Below are 17,736 nucleotides of genomic sequence, written 5' to 3'. Positions count from 1 at the left end.
GATTAATTTGTTTTTTCTCCTTGATTTTCCGCTGCACATCAGACCACAAACTTTGATCGCTCGCTTATTGTTGACATGCATTTTTGGACGTGGTATCATTAAACCTTTCGTCACTTATTGCGTTTGTTTTCGTGACAGAATGTAGTTTGGGAGACCAGAGAAGCTCGTCTGCGATTCTAGTTGGTGATAGATGGTGTAGTGTAAAACCCCCTATCGCTGATCAGTCGTGTAGTGTGAAATACACACCAACTTGAAAGACTCCCGATTACAAGAGATCCAGTTGTGTAGTGTGAACTGTACATCGACCTGACAGCCCCTGTATATGGAATCAGCTGAAAGAAAAGAAAACATTTCTAAGCACTCATAACAGTACAGTATTACATTTAGGAGCTACAGTATGGGCTTTGATTCTTTCTTTCTTAAGTTTCAATTAACTGTTTTTTTTAATTTCTTTTCAAGGCTCAGAGTGATGAAGTTGCAGCTTTATTCCTCAATCAAACATGGAATGACTTCTGTAGCCGCAGAGGAATAAAGTAAGCAACTGCAGGAAGTGATGATATATAGAGAGTATGGAGAAATCTACACAGAAACTGAATCGTAATAATGCTGTGTTGTGTGTTACAGGCAGGAGGAGTTATGGGGAGCAGAGAGTGGAGTGAGTCGGACTCTCCTGGATGCTCGCTTGTTTCCAGCATTCACACCCCGGGGTGGAGCAGTGGGGCTGGAGGGTGTGAGCTTTCTTCTGTGTGGCTCTGGAAACACAGAGAGCTGGAGATCAGCGTGGAGACTTTCGCTCAGGGAGGTGCTGTCTCTTACTGACCAGCAGGAGGAACTGCAGTGGAGAGAGCAGCTGATGTTCAGTGCAGGACAGAGGAGAGCCGTAGAGGCCTTAAAGAACCACACAAACCTTAATCTTTTGCCCTTAATAAGAGCTGCAGTTCTGCAAGGCAGGCATGAGGAACTACTTAGCACCCTTGACTCTGGTGAGGAAAATGCTGATAACAGTTAGTGATGTGAAAATGTATAAAAAGCACCTCACTCAAGGTCTCCTTTTAGTTTTTAAAATTGTTTAATTTGTGCTGCGATCTTATGATTTAAATAACATAAACTCGGCATAGTGGCTCGGTGGGTAGCACTGTCGCCTCACAGCAAGAAGGTCCTGGGTTCGATTCCCAGGTGGAGCGGTCTGGGTCCTTTCTGTGTGGAGTTTGCAAGTTCTCTACGTGTCTGTCTCAGGGAGCTCCGGTTTCCTCCCACAGTCCAAAAACATACAATGAGGGTGGATTGGAGATACAATTTGTCCATGATTGTGTTTGACATTAAAGACTTGAACTTGAATCTTGTGTAATGAGTAACTACCGTGAGCTGTTAAATGTGGAGACCGGGTTTGCATTATAGATATCAAGTTTACTAATCCTGCAGTTACCTGTTATAGCTTTGTATCTTTCAAGTAAGATTTAATTTGCCCTTAGATTAACAAAACAAACACGCTAGCACATCAAAGCTGACATCTCGAACTCGAAACTCAGCTCTGCCATCCGGCAGGCTGGGCGCCTAAGTGAACAACGATTGGCTGTTGTTCAAGGGTAGGGTGCCGGGCGGTGATTCCTCATAACTGATGTAATTACGACCTCTGCTGGCTGATTGATGGCGTCTGCACAGAGACGGGGGATAATGTGTGATCAGGGTGTGTCTCTCCGTACACAAAGCTGATCCGCATGTGAACTCACCTCGTGCAGGTGAAAAGATGCAGTCGGCTACTGCACACGTTTCGGAGGTGGCGTGTGTTTTAGTCACAGCTCTCCTCAGTCAGAGTGGAGGTCCAGTCTACTGATCAACATCAGTAGAGAGGAAGCGTAATGCAATAGGGTGATTGGATACGACTAGATTGGGAGAAAAATTGGGGGAAAAAATGCAAAAAACACAAAAAGATGAACAAAACATTAACATTTTATAAAACAACCACTTTATTTTTTAGCTGTTTTTTTTATTTTCTCACGTCAGTTGCAGTTTCCATTTTAAACTAAAATACGTTTCATTCAAACCCCCACCTGAAAAACTGTCAATACTGTGAGTTAGTATTGTGTATTGTATTTAAGCTTAGAGCTCAGTGGCACAACCAGCAGATTAATAATGAAATAAAACATTTACTTTTGCTAAGATTTTGCAGTGAAAAATGTGAATCTCAGTTTTCCATTCTGTCTTTTTCATTATGGCTTTTTCTGTATTTGTTTGTGTTTCTTGTGTTAGTGGCGTCTGGCAGTCATGCTGATATGGGTGTAGCTGCACGCACTCTGGCATGCATTGCTGATGTTCTTGGTTGCATGGCCAGTGAGGGAAAAGGGGGGTTGAGGAGCGGCCCGGCTGCTAATCCTTCCTGGGCTTCTGCTTTTAGTCTGCTGGAGCGGGGTTTGCTGGAGGCTGGTGTCCAGGAACTGGCTAATCAGAGAGTCCACTGGCTTAGCAGGTAAACCTTTAGAAATTGCAGAATGAGATTAAGTTATCATCTGTGGGGTTTGAACTTATTTTATTGTCTCTGCAGACCAGATCTGTTGGTAAGAGCTGCGAGACATTATGAAGGTGCGGGCCAGATACTTTTAAGGAAGGCGGTGATGTCAGCACGCCAGTTTGTGCACATTGGTCAGAGCCAGATGTCACCAGTGGGAGTGTGGCAGGAAGTAGAGTGCCCAGCCAGACTGGACCTCTCTGGTGAGTATAGAGTTCTTGCTGCATAGTGACTTACACATAATTCCCATTCAAAGAACCTAAGAGGAGGAGGTAAGATTGCTTAGCATATGTTAAATATGTTTTGCCACTCATTTACTTTCATGGGGCTCGAATGGTCTGTTACGCTAGCCAACCACAGCTGAGATCCAAGCTCCAGGCATCTGTGCAGAAGTACTTGGCTATCACAGATAGGGGATAGCTAAGGCTGAAGCCCTGCAATAGATAGTCACTCTGTCAGGGGTATTCCTACCTTGCACCAAGTGTTTCTTGGTGGAACCAGACCAGGATAATGCGATTAAATATAAAACAAAAAATTTATGTTCATTTTCTAAAACCACTAAGTCCTCAGGATTGCAGATGTAGACATCTTTTGGAATACCTTATGAACTGTACTGCAAGGATTACCAAAAGCAAATCTCATTGCTGACAGCACATGGGTGACATGGACCACAGGTTAAAAAGCACTGCTGTATTTATTTCCCCTATTAACCTGCACTTTTATTAACAGATTACAATGCATTAGGCAGCCTTTCATTTGATGTGGAACTTCATTTAGCAACACCAACAAGCCACACTAAGATATTTATGCAGATGAGACATGAAGGGTAGTTCAAGCCCTGGAGTTGGAATCTCACCTGGCCGGCATTTTACAGACACTGTTGCACATACAGTCATGGCCGAAAGTGTTGGTACCCCTGAATTTTTTCCAGAAAAGGAAGTATTCCTCCTAGAAAATTATTGCAATGACACATGTTTTGTTATACACATGTTAATTTCTTTTGTGTGTATTGGAACAACACAAACAAGCAGAGAAAAAAAGGCAAATTTGACATAATTTCACACAAAACTCCAAAAATAGGCCGGACAAAATTATTGGCACCCTTTCAAAATTGTGGGTAAATAACTTTGTTTCAAGCATGTGATGCTCGTTTAAACTCACCTGTGGCAAGTAACAGGTGTGGGCAATATAAAAATCACACCTAAAACCAGATAAAAAGGAGAGAAGTTGACCCAGTCTTTGCATTGTGTGTCTGTGTGTGCCACACTAAGAATGGAGAACAGAAAGAGAAGAGAACTGTCTGAGGACTTGAGAACCAAAATTGTGGAAAAATATCAACAATCTCAAGGTTACAAGTCCATCTCCAGAGATCTTGATGTTCCTTTGTCCATGGTGCACAACATAATCAAGAAGTTTACAACCCATGGCACTGTAGCTAATCTCCCTGGTCGTGGACGGAAGAGAAAAATTTATGAAAGGTTGCAACGCAGGATAGTCCGGATGGTGGATAAGCAGCCCCAATCAAGTTCCAAAGAAATTCAAGCTGTCCTGCAGGCTCAGGGTGCATCAGTGTCAGCGCGAACTATCCGTCAACATTTGAATGAAATGAAACGCTATGGCAGGAGACCCAGGAGGACCCCACTGCTGACACAGAGACATAAAAAAGGTAGTCTGCAGTTTGCCAAAATGTACGTGAGTAAGCCAAAATCCTTCTGGGAAAACGTCTTGTGGACAGATGAGACCAAGATAGAGCTTTTTGGTAAAGCACATCATTCTACTGTTTACCGAAAATGGAATGAGGCCTACAAAGAAAAGAACACAGTACCTACAGTCAAACATGGTGGAGGTTCAAAGATGTTTTGGGGTTGTTTTGCTGCCTCTGGCACTGGGTGCCTTGACTGTGTTCAAGGCATCATGAAATCTGAAGATTACCAAAGGATTTTGGGTCGCAATGTAGGGCGCAGTGTCAGAAAGCTGGGTTTGCGTCCTAGGTCATGGGTCTTCCAGCAGGACAATGACCCCAAACATACTTCAAAAAGCACCTAGAAATGGATGGAAACAAAGTGCTGGAGAGTTCTGAAGTGGCCAGCAATGAGTCCGGATCTAAATCCCCTGAGAGACCTGGAGCAGTTTGCAAAAGAAGAGTGGATTGATTTCAGTAATTTTTTCCAAAGGGTGTGCAACCAAATATTAAGTTGAGGGTGCCAATAATTTTGTCCGGCCCATTTTTGGAATTTTGTGTGAAATTATGTCAAATTTGCCTTTTTTTTTTCTCTGCTTTTTTGTGTTGTTCCAATACACACAAAGGAAATAAACATGTGTATAACAAAACGTGTAATTGCAATAATTTTCTGGGAGAAATACTTCAGAAAAATTTCAGGGGTGCCAACACTTTCGGCCATGACTGTATCTGAGAGAGGGAAGGTTGGATATGGGGTTTTCTTCCACTTCCACTGGATCAGCAAGCCCAAAAATGATTTACAAAAACCTACAGTATTATAAAAACACCAAAAAAAGGGGTTGTATATAACATGCTCCAATGCAAGTCAGCTCAGTGTAACAGAGCATTACGTATAGGCTTAAATTAGGGGTGCAGATTTTGCCATTTTTTTAACCCATAACCAACCATCATTACTGAGACTTGTATATTTGTATTCAGTCCTGTACACATCACCATAATACCTTTAAATAATAAGAGCATTAAACGAAACTTTATTTATACCCTGATAGCGCTTTTCCACCAAAAGAACCATGGTTCTTGAACCGGTTCTGTTCAGGTTTCTTAGAACTTTGGTGTTTTGTAGAGAACCGACCCACATTTCCACCAGTTTTGGGGAACCAAGCGTGCGTCATCAAAGGTGGGTGTTGCTTAACGAATGTAAAGAGTAGTAATATCATGGTGGAGTGTGTAGATTATGTGCAAGCATTTGTGCTGTTGTTACAGATGTTCGTTTTTATGTAAAAAGCATCTCTCAGCTATTGGTGATAAAGAAGATGTAGACATGTTTGTCTCAGCTGTTGTTTTCTGTAGTTCATTGACGTGAGAAGCGTTTTGCGCTTTGCTTTCACCGCGACCCTCGGCGCAAATAGCTGATTTGCTCAGTGCTCGGCTTGAGTGATAAAACATCACTAAAGTTCCACGACACGAACATCCATCTGTGTGAAATAACCATCAAATCTACTCTAAAATACAACACATGTATCTGTGTTTAGCTGGATTTACTTCACGTGTGGTGTTTATGCAACTGAGGGTTCTAAATCTTCTCGGGAGAGTCGAAAAAGCGTAACGTAAAAAATAAAACGTAACGTGGCTGAATGTACTAATAGTACAACACAGAAACACGAAATTTCTCTACGTTATTACTGGTTATAAGCGCTCTGTAATGCACAAATTCATCGGTCGTTGTTTTAGTACAACAAGCCACGTTACGCTTTATTTTTCACGTTAAGCGTTGTTCGTACTGTCCGGGTCATTTTTACCACGTTATATCACACAGTTCATCTTTTTTAAGGCTCTTTGAAAATATCAGCGGCAATCTGGATCAAAATCCAATCAAGTGAACTTTAAAAAATAAACAATGCAGCGACAAGCTCCATACCAGACACCAGCACAGTGGTTTAGCAAAGCACCCAAACCTCTACACTTTGACACGCCCACCGATGACGTCACGGTTCGTGCTGAAAAACCAAGTATTCTGTGGTGCCAGATTGGCCCGCTAGTTCGCTGTCTGGAACCTCTTTTTTTTATGGAAACAAGCGGAACTGGTTCAAAATCAAGTTCGCGAACTGGAACCGTTCCGCATCGGTGGAAAAGGGGTATGAGATACTCTGATAAGACTTTTTGTAGAACCAGGATTTGAGTTTAATATGACTGACTCTCTTTAGGTGGCTGGAGTGACACTCCTCCCATTGCGTTTGAGCATGGCGGTGTGGTGGTGAATGTGTCCGTGAAGGTGGATGGTAAACGGCCAATTGGAGCTCGAGTGAGGCGCATTCCAAAACCCGAGCTGGTGTTAGTGAGCAAAAGCGGGCCCCCAGACTGCAGCATAACTACGCAAACAGTGTGTAAGGAGCTCACTGATCTGGAGGACTACTGCCAACCCCATGCGCCTGGTGAGAACTGGTGTCCACTTAATATACTTTATACTGTCTACTGTTTTTAAAGTCTTTGCTTTAATCACACATTGCTGAAGCTCTTTATTCATCGAAAATATGCAAATACAGTGTATCACAAAAGTGAGTACACCCCTCACATTTCTGCAAATATTTTATTATATCTTTTCATGGGACAACACTATAGAAATGAAACTTGGATATAACTTAGAGTAGTCAGTGTACAACTTGTATAGCAGTGTAGATTTACTGTCTTCTGAAAATAACTCAACACACAGCCATTAATGTCTAAATGGCTGGCAACATAAGTGAGTACACCCCACAGTGAACATGTCCAAATTGTGCCCAAAGTGTCAATATTTTGTGTGACCACCATTATTATCCAGCACTGCCTTAACCCTCCTGGGCATGGAATTCACCAGAGCTGCACAGGTTGCTACTGGAATCCTCTTCCACTCCTCCATGATGACATCACGGAGCTGGTGGATGTTAGACACCTTGAACTCCTCCACCTTCCACTTGAGGATGCGCCACAGGTGCTCAATTGGGTTTAGTCCATCACCTTTACCTTCAGCTTCCTCAGCAAGGCAGTTGTCATCTTGGAGGTTGTGTTTGGGGTCGTTATCCTGTTGGAAAACTGCAATGAGGCCCAGTTTTCGAAGGGAGGGGATCATGCTCTGTTTCAGAATGTCACAGTACATGTTGGAATTCATGTTTCCCTCAATGAACTGCAGCTCCCCAGTGCCAGCAACACTCATGCAGCCCAAGACCATGATGCTACCACCACCATGCTTGACTGTAGGCAAGATACAGTTGTCTTGGTACTTCTCACCAGGGCGCCGCCACACATGCTGGACACCATCTGAGCCAAACAAGTTTATCTTGGTCTCGTCAGACCACAGGGCATTCCAGTAATCCATGTTCTTGGACTGCTTGTCTTCAGCAAACTGTTTGCGGGCTTTCTTGTGCGTCAGCTTCCTTCTGGGATGACGACCATGCAGACCGAGTTGATGCAGTGTGCGGCGTATGGTCTGAGCACTGACAGGCTGACCTCCCACATCTTCAACCTCTGCAGCAATGCTGGCAGCACTCATGTGTCTATTTTTTAAAGCCAACCTCTGGATATGACGCCGAACACGTGAACTCAACTTCTTTGGTCGACCCTGGCGAAGCCTGTTTCGAGTGGAACCTGTCCTGGAAAAACGCTGTATGACCTTGGCCACCATGCTGTAGCTCAGTTTCAGGGTGTTAGCAATCTTCTTATAGCCCAGGCCATCTTTGTGGAGAGCAACAATTCTATTTCTCACATCCTCAGAGAGTTCTTTGCCATGAGGTGCCATGTTGAATATCCAGTGGCCAGTATGAGAGAATTGTACCCAAAACACCAAATTTAACAGCCCTGCTCCCCATTCACACCTGGGAGGGACAACGACACATTTGGGCACAATTTGGACATGTTCACTGTGGGGTGTACTCACTTATGTTGCCAGCTATTTAGACATTAATGGCTGTGTGTTGAGTTATTTTCAGAAGACAGTAAATCTACACTGCTATACAAGCTGTACACTGACTACTCTAAGTTATATCCAAGTTTCATGTCTATAGTGTTGTCCCATGAAAAGATATAATGAAATATTTGCAGAAATGTGAGTGGTGTACTCACTTTTGTGATACACTGTATATCAGCATCTAAAAAACATGCTTATGGTGTTTGCCTTATGTCTGATTCTTACATTTTGAGTGTGTGTGTGTGTGTGTATGTGTTTTCCAGGTGCATTGTTAAAGGCAGTGTGTGTGTGCAGTGAGGTGGTGTCTTTATCGTCTTCTTTATCTTTGGAGCAGCAGTTGCTGCGTTGTTGTGAAGGGGGACTGGAGCTACACAGCTGGTCTCTCCTGCCTCACGGTTCAGGACTGGGTAAATCCATAATCACTGCTTGAGTGTGTTTTGACATAACTGCATTGAATTGTGTGGTGATTAATTGGGTCTATAAGAAGGGCATTATCATAACATGTTTGTTTTTTGGAAGGAGATGGTGTGGGGTATATGGGGAGAGGGTTGAAACCCTAGAGTGTTTCTCAGTGAAACTGGACCTATTGCGACCCTGACCAGGATAAAGCAGTTGATAAAAAAATAAATGAAATGACCTCCTCTATATTTACAACTCTACACTGATCAGCCATAACATTAAAACCTCCTCCTTGTTTCTACACTCACTGTCCATGTTATCAGCTCCACTCACCATATAGAAGCACTTTGTAGTTCTACAATTACTGACTGTAGTCCATCTGTTTCTCTACATACTTTTTAGCCTGCTTTCACCCTGTTCCTCAATGATCAGGACCCCACAAGACCACCACAGAGTAGGTATTGTTTGGGTGGTGGGTCATTCTCAGCGCTGCAGTGACACTGACATGGTGGTGGTGTGTTAGTGTGTGTTGTGCTGGTATGAGTGGATCAGACACAGCACCGTTGATGGAGTTTTAAAACACCTCACTGTCCCTGCTGGACTGAGAATAGTCCACCAATCAAAAATAGGTGTATATGGTGTGAATGTTATTGCTTACTTGTATGATGCTGTCAATAGGGCAGTGTGGGGGCACATTCCCCCCTTTTATTTATTCTATTTTCTTTTCTGTAATTTGACAATAGTTCATATATTATGATTGATCATATATAAAGTTGGGTTAAAAAAGGAATATGCAGGACAAACCAGGCTAAAATAAAATGTACTGATATTAAGTGTGTGCATGTGTGTATGTGCGCAGGTACAAGCAGTATCTTGGCTGGTGCACTCCTGGCGGCTGTGTACAGATGTACTGGACGGAGCTATGACACAACTTCTCTCATCCATGCTGTGCTATACCTGGAGCAGATACTTACTACAGGTCAGTGGAATGTGCATTAATGAAGAAGGGAGTTTCTGTGTGTGAATATGTAGTCACACAAACACTCCTACCCACCACCAGGGTGGCACGGTGGCTAAGTGGGTAGCACTGTCGCCTCACAGCAAGAAGGTCCTGGGTTCGAACCCCAGGTGGGGCGGTCCAGGTCCTTTCTGTTATGTACAATTTATTGCAACACCCTGTCCATAAAACAAATGACAATTTGACTAAAACCCTATCGAAATCCTTGCCATTTGTCACATGAAATTATAAAAAGAAATGACGTCTAACTTTTTCCAGCTGTGTTTGTATATTATAATTCTCATTAAAATAAAAATGACACAATTAAAAATCTGATAAATCATCAGGAGTAACCATTATAAACTTGCTCAGGTACAACCAATCATCTTCCAGATCACACAACAGACTAATTGGCCCACAGCTGACATTATTTATTAGGATTTTAACGTCATGTTTTACACTCTTTGGTTACATTTATACAATAATGGCAACAATTTTGTATCTTCAATTCACGTAATTTGCATGTCTTCGGACTGTGGGCGGAAACCCGGAGCTCCCGGAGAAAACCCACACAGACACGGGGAGAACATGCAGACTCCACACAAGGACCCGGACTGCTCCACTTGGTAATTGAACCCAGGACCTTCCTGCTGTGAGGCAACAGTGCTACCCACCAAGCCACTGTGCCACCCCCTGACAATAAAACCAGCAAGAAGGATTTTACCTCTAGTACTGCATGGTAACACAAAAAGTCACCATGGTTTAAAGCGTTTTGTATCCCTCTCCTAACTTGCACATTTCCACAACTTTAACAATCCCTGTGATTACTGCATTATCATACAGTGGAAAGTGTATTGCACCACCACCACTTGCCAAGATCAGGCCGTACATCTAAACTGGATGACCAAGTCAGGAGGATATTGATCAGGGAAGACTATTGAGTTCAGATGGTTCAGCCACATCCATTGCTAACCAGTGTGAAAAAGCAAGTATTTCAAATAAATCATAAGCTTTCAACTTTGTGGCAACAGTTTGGAAAAGGTCCATTTTTGTTCCAGCATGACTGTGCCCCTGTGCACAAAGCAATATCCATAAAGCCATGATTTTGGGCACAAATAACCAATGACAAAACTGCAAAATCTAGTAGAAAGCCTTCCTTAAAGAATACAGGGTGGGGAGGGCAACTCTATATAAATGCTCATGGTTTTGGACTGGGATGTTTATGGTCATGTGTTTATATACTTTTAACCAATGAAATAGGTAGAGGACTTTACAAATAGTAGTTTTGACAATAAATACTTCTGTTACACAGGTGGAGGCTGGCAGGACCAGGTAGGCGGGCTTGTAGGAGGCATTAAGATGGCACGCTCCCAAGCCTCCCTGCCACTCAGAGTAGAGGTGGAGCAGCTCTCACCTACCCAGCACTTTCTCACTGGTTTGCAACAGCGCCTTCTTCTGATCTATACTGGAAAAACACGGCTGGCACGCAACCTGCTACAGGTCCTGCTTTTTTACATATGTGTGCCTCATAGCCTGTGCTTTTATTGTTATACAAACACATCCAGACACGCTAACAGCTTTTTCCCCAGAGCTGTAACACTTCTTAACCAAAGTTGTTCTCTTGGGTAACTGTTGGTAAATACTGGTTAACAGTCCGTGTGCTGTCGGGTCTGTAAAATATGTTCTATGTTACATGTCATACATGTGTAATTATCTGTACTATTATGTGTATTGTTTGTACTACTATGTGGACCATTGTGTGTATTATTGTGTGTAACACCAAAGCAAATTCCTCATATGTGTAACATACCTGGCAAAATAAAGTGATTCTGTGAAACTGTGTGTGTATGTGTGTTTTGTAGGATGTGGTGCGGAATTGGTACAGCCGACGTCCATCGATTGTACAGAACGCAAAGCAGCTGGTGAGCAATGCTGAAAACTGTGCACGGGCCTGCGCAGAGGGTGAGCGCGCACCCACTGATAACTTATACTTATGTTCTCCCATAAAGCCAGAGCGCTGCAAAGATTGTGTCCTTATAATGCTCTGTGGAAATGTTCCAGAGATACGGTTTGTTTTTCTAGTGCATATGTCCACTTCAAATAAACACACATAATAGTTTTTCTTTTTGTACTTAAAAACCACACATGGCTCACAACTGAGATACCCACTACCAAATGCTAGAACAGTTACCAGGAGCATCTAAAACCCTATTTCTAAGAATATATAACAAGGGGCTGGCATGGTGTCAAACCCACGTCATCATTATCCTCCCACACTGTATTGTAGTAAAACCAGTTGGTGCTAACATGGTTTTAAGTTTAGCAGTGCTGTAAGTGCTGATTTGATCGTATTTTTCTCTCTGTTTTAAGGGTCTTTTCCAAAACTAGGGGCCTGTATAAACCACTACTGGGAACAAAAGAAGGTAATGGCTCCAGGCTGTGAACCAGCTGCAGTAAGAACCATGATGGATGCCCTTCAGCCTATTTCCTTAGGACAAAGTCTGGCAGGGGCAGGAGGTGGTGGCTTCCTGTTTATACTGACACGTGATGCCCAACAGGAGGAGAAAGTGCAACAGATCCTGAACAGCACACAGGTGAGATAAGCACTAAAGCCAGACTTTTTAATAGTAGGCCCCAATTATTTATGCATACCATCAGACTGCGGCCACTTAATAATAACTGTTAATTAGTAATCATTTCAATTTGTGTTGTGTTGTAAATCCATCACAGTACAAACACACACACTTACTCCCCTGGAACAAATTTTCCATACACAGTTCTAGCCCATATGTTTTTTCTAATAAGGTCAACAAAATGTAAATAGTCCTGTCCTAAAGACTCAATACTGTAGATATAAATCAGACTAGTAGTACAATAACAAAGCATAACAGTTATGACTCTATAACAAAAGTAGTTAATTGGCCGATTATTTATGATATTTTAATTATTTATTTATAATATTTTGTGATTTTTCACAGGGTCTTGAAGATTTCAGTGTACACTCAGTAGAGCTGGACATGGAGGGGATCACAGTGCTAGATCAAAGCACAGGACATGCTGAGTGACCCGCAAAATCCATCTACAGCATCATACACCGATCGGGCATAACATTAAAACCACCTCCTTGTTTCTACACTCACTGTCCATTTTATCAGCTCCACTTACCATATAGAAGCACTTTGTAATTCTACAATTACTGACTACAGTTCATCTGTTTCTCTGCATGCTTTGTTAGCCCCCTTTCATGCTGTTCTTTAATGGTCAGGAGCCCCACAGGACCACTACAGAGATGATCGCTCATCTATTGCTGCTGTTTGAGTTGGTCATCTTCTAGACCTTCACCAGTGGTCACAGGATGCTGCCTACAGGGTGCTGTTGGCTGGATATTTTTGGTTGGTGGACTATTCTTTGCGTCCATGTTCCTGAATGAAAGCACTTTAACAACAAACCCCCAGGCGCAGATACTTTACTCTGGTTAATAGAATTAAAAGAAACTGGTTTGTCCAATTCAGAGGGAGTTTTACATCCAATGACTTTAGACTCAGGAATGACCACCAGGATTGGCTCATTTGGGTTTTCTTTTTCGTTTGGGGGTTCTTTTTAAGTTCTAGCCTGAAGGATTAATTGGATTTGAGTCAGGGTTCTCTGGATGAGTCACTTTTCATCCAATCTGGACTGATTAATCAACTCTGTTTCAACTCAGTAGTGGCAATCCGAATTCTTGTGAATAAAGGGCTGGTACTTCTGAATTTTAAATATTTGAAAAGTTGCATTCAGTCATTATAGGCATCTGCTCAGACACAACAAAAGGTCTGGGGTTGTTTTTCACATTTTAAGATAAAGTAATGCTTTAAGCCACCACTGTGAGTCTTGACTTAATAGACACCATTGGCCGTATCTAAAAAGGAGGTGTGAAAATTGCACTTATTTTAAATATGTTAAGAAGAAAAAAATGTTTGACATTTAGTTTTTTTATCTAAGTAGCATGTATCATCTATGTACTTTTCCAGTTGTTTTATAGGTCTTTTTATAATAATTAACACAGGCATGTGTTTAAATAATGTGTAATAACACTGTTTGTATGAATAAATACATACATACAGTGTATCACAAAAGTGAGTACACCCCTCACATTTCTGCAAATATTTCATTATATCTTTTTATGGGACAACACTATAGACATGAAACTTGGATATAACTTAGAGTAGTCAGTGTACAGCTTGTATAGCAGTGTAGATTTACTGTCTTCTGAAAATAACTCAACACACAGCCATTAATGTCTAAATAGCTGCAACATAAGTGAGTACACCCCACAGTGAACATGTCCAAATTGTGCCCAAATGTGTCGTTGTCCCTCCCTGGTGTCATGTGTCAAGGTCCCAGGTGTAAATGGGGAGCAGGGCTGTTAAATTTGGTGTTTTGGGTACAATTCTCTCATACTGGCCACTGGATATTCAACATGGCACCTCATGGCAAAGAACTTTCTGAGGATGTGAGAAATAGAATTGTTGCTCTCCACAAAGATGGCCTGGGCTATAAGAAGATTGCTAACACCCGGAAACTGAGCTACAGCATGGTGGCCAAGGTCATACAGCGGTTTTCCAGGACAGGTTCCACTCGGAACAGGCTTCGCCAGGGTCGACCAAAGAAGTTGAGTCCACGTGTTCGGCGTCATATCCAGAGGTTGGCTTTAAAAAATAGACACATGAGTGCTGCCAGCATTGCTGCAGAGGTTGAAGACGTGGGAGGTCAGCCTGTCAGTGCTCAGACCATACGCCGCACACTGCATCAACTCGGTCTGCATGGTCGTCATCCCAGAAGGAAGCTGACGCACAAGAAAGCCCGCAAACAGTTTGCTGAAGACAAGCAGTCCAATAACATGGATTACTGGAATGCCCTGTGGTCTGACGAGACCAAGATAAACTTGTTTGGCTCAGATGGTGTCCAGCATGTGTGGCGGCGCCCTGGTGAGAAGTACCAAGACAACTGTATCTTGCCTACAGTCAAGCATGGTGGTGGTAGCATCATGGTCTTGGGCTGCATGAGTGTTGCTGGCACTGGGGAGCTGCAGTTCATTGAGGGAAACATGAATTCCAACATGTACTGTGACATTCTGAAACAGAGCATGATCCCCTCCCTTCGAAAACTGGGCCTCATGGCAGTTTTCCAACAGGATAACGACCCCAAACACAACCTCCAAGATGACAACTGCCTTGCTGAGGAAGCTGAAGGTAAAGGTGATGGACTAAACCCAATTGAGCACCTGTGGCGCATCCTCAAGTGGAAGGTGGAGGAGTTCAAGGTGTCTAACATCCACCAGCTCCGTGATGTCATCATGGAGGAGTGGAAGAGGATTCCAGTAGCAACCTGTGCAGCTCTGGTGAATTCCATGCCCAGGAGGGTTAAGGCAGTGCTGGATAATAATGGTGGTCACACAAAATATTGACACTTTGGGCACAATTTGGACATGTTCACTGTGGGGTGTACTCACTTATGTTGCCAGCCATTTAGACATTAATGGCTGTGTGTTGAGTTATTTTCAGAAGACAGTAAATCTACACTGCTATACAAGTTGTACACTGACTACTCTAAGTTATATCCAAGTTTTATTTCTATAGTGTTGTCCCATGAAAAGATATAATAAAATATTTGCAGAAATGTGAGGGGTGTACTCACTTTTGTGATACACTGTACATACATAATAATTCTATTGTGATAATTGCATATATGTCATGACAATGCTGTTTTTGTTCTTTTACTTAGTTGTTAAATTAATTATTAAAAATATTTTCCCAGTGAAACAATATTGTGGGTAAGAAGAACATTTGTCCAGGTGGTCAGATGTAATCCAAGAATTACCCATGAATTAAAGGATGCACAAAGGTACACTGCTTACATTCAAGCTTTCTTAGCACAATGCATTTAAAGGCTGGTGTGCAAGTAAAAATCCTCTGATCTTGCTACTTATTTTGTAAATACTCGACAGGCCGGATTAAACAGCCTAACGGGTCGTAGTTTGCCTACCACTGTCATAGAGCAAGCACAGGCACACAGATATGCCTGTGCACAGATTTTCTTCTTGAAGAATGTTCCATCATCCCAACACAAACCATTCAGCACTTTCAAGAAGGACTGAACGTCTTCTGGAGGAAACAATGTCCTAATATACACTACATGGACAAAAGTATTGGGACACCCCTTTAAATTATTAATGTGTTTCAGTCACAACCATTGCCAATGTGTAATAAATCAACTATTTAACAGAAATGATATGCTTCCAACTTTGCAGCAACAGTTTAGGGAAGACGCTTTCCTGTTCCAGCATGACTGTACCTCTGTGCACAAAGCAAGGTCTATAAAGACATGAAGAAAAGCTTGATTTAAAGAAACTCCAGTAGCCTGAACAGAGCCCTGACCTCAGCCTGACTGAAAAGCTTAGAAATAAACAGGAACATCAATTGAGGCTTTCTTGCCCAACATCAGTGCCCAGTCATACAAACGCTCTTTTGACTATATAGGCACAAATTCCTACAGACATACAGTACTTGTGAGAAGCCTTCTCAATAGAGTGGCTGGTGTTATCGCTGAAAAGTCATTCAGTTTTAATACCAATTGTTTTTTTAATAGGATGTCCAACAAGCTCTTGGCCATATAGTGTGTTAAGTTGATGTTAACAGATTGGCTTTTTGTTTGTTGTGTTTTCACAAATGCATATTGCAGAAGCACATGGGAGTCATGCATATTAAAAAGCACTTGCATAACCAGGGTGAGTAAATAGCAATTTATTATATAAAATGCAATTATACAATCAGTATTTTGCTATCATGATAAGTAATATTATTTTCTTCCCATTAAGCAACAGACTAATGTCTTCTAATACAGCTACATAGACATGGCTGTACATTGCTAGTAAAGATATTGAATTTTGAAAATAAACAAGGCAATTCCTTCAAAACAGCTATACGATTGTTGCCAATTGTGCTTATTCGGGATGTCAACCACATAAATAAAGTGTATGGGGATGCTTGGAATATCTAGTAGTACTGCTTATCTGACAATCCAGTCCAAACTTTAGTTCCATGATAGTGTAGGGAGACTTTTTAACCTGCACTTTTGTCTGGACCCAAATCTATTTGGCCATATGTGAAAACAGTTTTCAAACTGTCTTGGGTATGTTTAAAGTGAGCTTGGGATGCAATTCAGTGATGCAACTGATTAAACCGTTACCTTAGATACTGTATCTAATGAAAGAGACTAATTTCTTGGTACATGTAGAAAAAAACACACATAACTACAACTCCAAATGAGTTATAGTTGTATGCTAGTGTGCAGCTTCCATCAAAAAGCTTCACAGGGCCGCTCAGGTGCCGCAGCGGTAAAAAGCACATGCCGCAACCAGAGCTGGATCTCGAATACATGGTATCGAATCCAGCTCTGCCTTACCGGCTTGAGGCTGAGTGGCAATATGAACAACGATTGGTCTGTTGTTCAGTTGGGGGGCGGGACAAAAAGCTGGATGTGGGTCTCACTGTCAGAATGGTGCAATTACGACCTCTGCTGGCTGATTAGAGGCGCCTACACAGAGATGAGGAGGGAGTGCTTTTAGGGTGTGTCTCTCCGCATGCAACGCTGGGTGGCACAACACTCATCAATGTGTAGGTGGCAAGATGCACATGGCTTGCTGCTCATATGTCGGAGGGGATGTGGGTTAGCTTTGATCTCCTCGGTCAGGGCAGGGTTCGGCATAGGCAGAGAGGAAGCACGATGCGAATTGGACAATTGGAGGCGCTAAAGGGGGAGAAAAGGGGGAGAAAATGCAAGAAAAAAAAAAAGCAAGATCAAAACAGGACTGTCGGTGTAAACACAATATTGCATTAATGTCCTTTCCCAAACAAGCCCAAAATTCATTCCTGAATTTAGATCTGTATATACAGACCAAGTGTAAATTAATGTGCAGAATGATTAGTTTAAAAATTAGATCTATTTCCCAGCGACGGCAGAAAGCTGGTCTCGGATGCGTCCCAGGCCGTCGACCATGGTGTCCAGGGTTTCTTTGCTCAGTTCCACAGTGACTGAAGATTCACATGTGCTGCTACCCACACTGGAATTATCTTGCATCTGCAACATGCAGACATGTACACCAAATAGATATGAGTGCTCTGATTGTCTTTAGCAGCACCAAAAATTCTGTGTCAGTTTAATTTTTTTACTTT

At 42.3% G+C, this 17,736-nt stretch overlaps 2 protein-coding genes across 2 annotated transcripts in view; one reads left to right on the top strand and one right to left on the bottom strand.

The window, feature by feature from the left end:
- Window positions 1–15,792, top strand: part of LOC134312103 (L-fucose kinase) — a 39,113-nt gene extending 23,321 nt beyond the window's left edge. Inside the window, exons 13-24 of the mRNA XM_062993788.1 lie at window positions 460–533; window positions 625–983; window positions 2,251–2,467; window positions 2,543–2,709; window positions 6,392–6,619; window positions 8,391–8,534; window positions 9,386–9,505; window positions 10,836–11,023; window positions 11,386–11,485; window positions 11,894–12,117; window positions 12,502–12,915; window positions 15,320–15,792. Coding sequence (XP_062849858.1) covers window positions 460–533; window positions 625–983; window positions 2,251–2,467; window positions 2,543–2,709; window positions 6,392–6,619; window positions 8,391–8,534; window positions 9,386–9,505; window positions 10,836–11,023; window positions 11,386–11,485; window positions 11,894–12,117; window positions 12,502–12,588 — 1,908 coding nt within the window. The 3' untranslated portion in view covers window positions 12,589–12,915; window positions 15,320–15,792. The remainder of the gene's footprint in view (window positions 1–459; window positions 534–624; window positions 984–2,250; window positions 2,468–2,542; window positions 2,710–6,391; window positions 6,620–8,390; window positions 8,535–9,385; window positions 9,506–10,835; window positions 11,024–11,385; window positions 11,486–11,893; window positions 12,118–12,501; window positions 12,916–15,319) is intronic.
- A 498-nt stretch (window positions 15,793–16,290) lies between these two features.
- commd9 (COMM domain containing 9) overlaps window positions 16,291–17,736 on the bottom strand; it is a 30,367-nt gene continuing 28,921 nt past the window's right edge. The window contains exon 7 of the mRNA XM_062993776.1: window positions 16,291–17,641. Within this exon, the coding sequence (XP_062849846.1) occupies window positions 17,504–17,641 (138 nt within the window). The 3' untranslated portion in view covers window positions 16,291–17,503. The remainder of the gene's footprint in view (window positions 17,642–17,736) is intronic.

This window comes from Trichomycterus rosablanca, chromosome 1 (genome assembly GCF_030014385.1).
Source record: "Trichomycterus rosablanca isolate fTriRos1 chromosome 1, fTriRos1.hap1, whole genome shotgun sequence".
Taxonomy (NCBI): domain Eukaryota; kingdom Metazoa; phylum Chordata; class Actinopteri; order Siluriformes; family Trichomycteridae; genus Trichomycterus; species Trichomycterus rosablanca.
The sequence above is the reverse complement of the archived record's forward strand: the minus strand, read 5'-3'. Positions and strand labels throughout refer to the sequence as shown.